Source organism: Pinus tabuliformis, chromosome 9, assembly GCF_031772625.1.
Source record: "Pinus tabuliformis cultivar Carrire ecotype Pingquan chromosome 9, CPIR1, whole genome shotgun sequence".
Taxonomy (NCBI): Eukaryota; Viridiplantae; Streptophyta; class Pinopsida; order Pinales; family Pinaceae; genus Pinus; species Pinus tabuliformis.
The window spans coordinates 605074288-605076282 of NC_142307.1; the positions used below are offsets into that span (position 1 = coordinate 605074288).

General features: G+C 40.0%; 1 protein-coding gene across 1 annotated transcript; it reads right to left on the reverse strand.

Annotated features, from left to right (window-relative positions):
- Positions 1-527: 527 nt before the first annotated feature.
- On the reverse strand, positions 528-1737 carry LOC149150038 (putative disease resistance protein At5g63020). The gene is made up of 2 exons (XM_089442675.1): positions 775-1737; positions 528-584 (listed from the first exon to the last, which is right to left on the reverse strand). Exons 1-2 carry the CDS (start codon positions 1735-1737, stop codon positions 528-530), a joined length of 1020 nt encoding a protein of 339 aa, XP_089298801.1.
- Between the last annotated feature and the right edge of the window lie 258 nt (positions 1738-1995).

Below are 1995 nucleotides of genomic sequence, written 5' to 3' on the forward strand. Positions count from 1 at the left end.
GGCAAAAAAACTAATAAAAAACAGTCCCATTAGACTACAACTAATCAAAAAAAGATTTGATTTTATAATTGTTATTAACAAATACATATTTTTAATTATTAAATCAATTGAATTAAGAATGATATATAAATCTTACAGATTATAAAAATTATATATATAAATATAATTGAAAATGTATTTATTTATATAAAAAATGTATTTTGCACAATAAAGTTTTATTAACCAAAAAAATAACGATCACATCCTTTTTATATTAAAATTTCCAGCACAAACATGAACACGAAAATTTGAGAGCAATTTAATCTCACGGGGAATCACCTGTCCCTCTTCTCTACCGCAGAATTTCACAATTTGTAAGCAGTCTGATCTCAGGAGGAATCACCTGTAACTTACGACAGCGCTTGAGATTCAGATTTTTGAGCTCTTTGAGGCCTGGATTTCAGATGGCAATGATTCTAAATTATGACATCCGCTGAGATCCAGAAATTTGAGATTTTTGAGATCTCTCATTTCACATGGCAATGATTTTAACCTCTTACATCCACTGAGATGTAAAAACTGAAGGTTTGAAAGATTGCCAATGCCTGAATGCACATATTCAATTTGAATATAGTTCAGATCAAGAAATTCAAGTTGTTTCAATTGCCACAACGATCTTGGCAATAATTGTAGCGCCGTGTTACCTAAAACCAACACCTTCAGAGAGACGAGGTTAAGCAAAAATGCTTGTGGAATCTCTTTTCATTCAAGGTTGTGTGCTAAAGCTAGACATACCAATTTTGGACATCTCAATTCCTTGTTTGGTAGAGACGTAATATTGCTACCAACAAGGGAGAGCCTCCTGCAATTATGGCGTGTCTCGATGTCGGGGAAAAGGGCGTCGATGTCGGGGCAATGTTGACCTGCCATCGATACAAAATTCTCCTCTTTCTCTGCCACATAAATTGCCATGTCCCGCACAACATCGTGAACGCCAAACGTAACGCTCCAATAACTGGATCCACCAACTGCTCTCAATTGGAATAAGGAACGATCGGCAAGTAACTTTACGTAGCTGTGCGCAGTATCCGTTAAGGAGTCCAAATCTTTGCTCTTTACTATACCTTCTGCGATCCAGATCTGCGATATATTGTGCACCGGAATGTTCCAGTCCTCTGGACCAATCACACAATACAGAAAACAGGTTTTCAAATGAGCATGGGGTAAACTGTCGTAGCTCCATCTCAAACGCTCATACAGATCACGGTCAAGTCGAGGATGAGTAATTGGAAAATTTGAATCCACAGTCTGAATCTGCCTTAAAGCAAGGTTCCACTCATTTACAGCCCGGTTGCCAATCATTGTTGACGCTATGACATTTATAGCCAAGGGCAACCCTTTACACTCCTCCGCCACGACTCTAGCAATATGCTCTATCTCGTCAGCCACATGCCCGTCTTTGAAAGCTACTTTGCAAAACAATTCCCAGGCTTCCTCTCTTGGCAGTGGCTGTATTTGCATGGACTGGTCTGCATTCATTTCTGGAATCAGATCTCTATTTCGAGTAGAGAATACAACTTTGCTCGCTTTGTTCTCGCCAAATTCCACGCCCAATTCTTTCAGAGTGACTGCGCTCCACAAATCGTCTAAAATTAGGAAAAATTTCTTCGTCCTCAGATGTGCCGACAGCTTCATCTTCCGCGAATCAACATCATTATAAGCATAGGCACTGAGGTCTAAATTGATTGCAGAAGCCATACGACTCTGCAACTCCAGAATGGAAAGTTGGGCAACTGCAACCCAAATCACATGATCAAAAACACCAGTTACCTTGTAGGTGTTGTAGACCTTTTTTAGCAACGCTGTTTTGCCAACTCCACCCATCCCATCCCATATACAGCAAATATCTGATCGCGGGGGACCTCTGTAAGCCACCTCTCAAGTCGTATTTCAGCAGATCTAATTTCCAACCCTACCAGTCCGGTGTCTGGTTCGTCTTGAAGCAGTAGATTCGCC

Bases quoted from the DNA above. Each gene is read 5' to 3' on its own strand.
- LOC149150038 (XM_089442675.1), bottom strand. From the start codon at position 1,737: ATGGCTTCTGCAATCAATTTAGACCTCAGTGCCTATGCTTATAATGAT. The intron at 585-774 runs GTATGTCTAGCT...ATGTGCATTCAG, and splicing joins AATTGAGATGTCCAAAATTG to GCATTGGCAATCTTTCAAAC.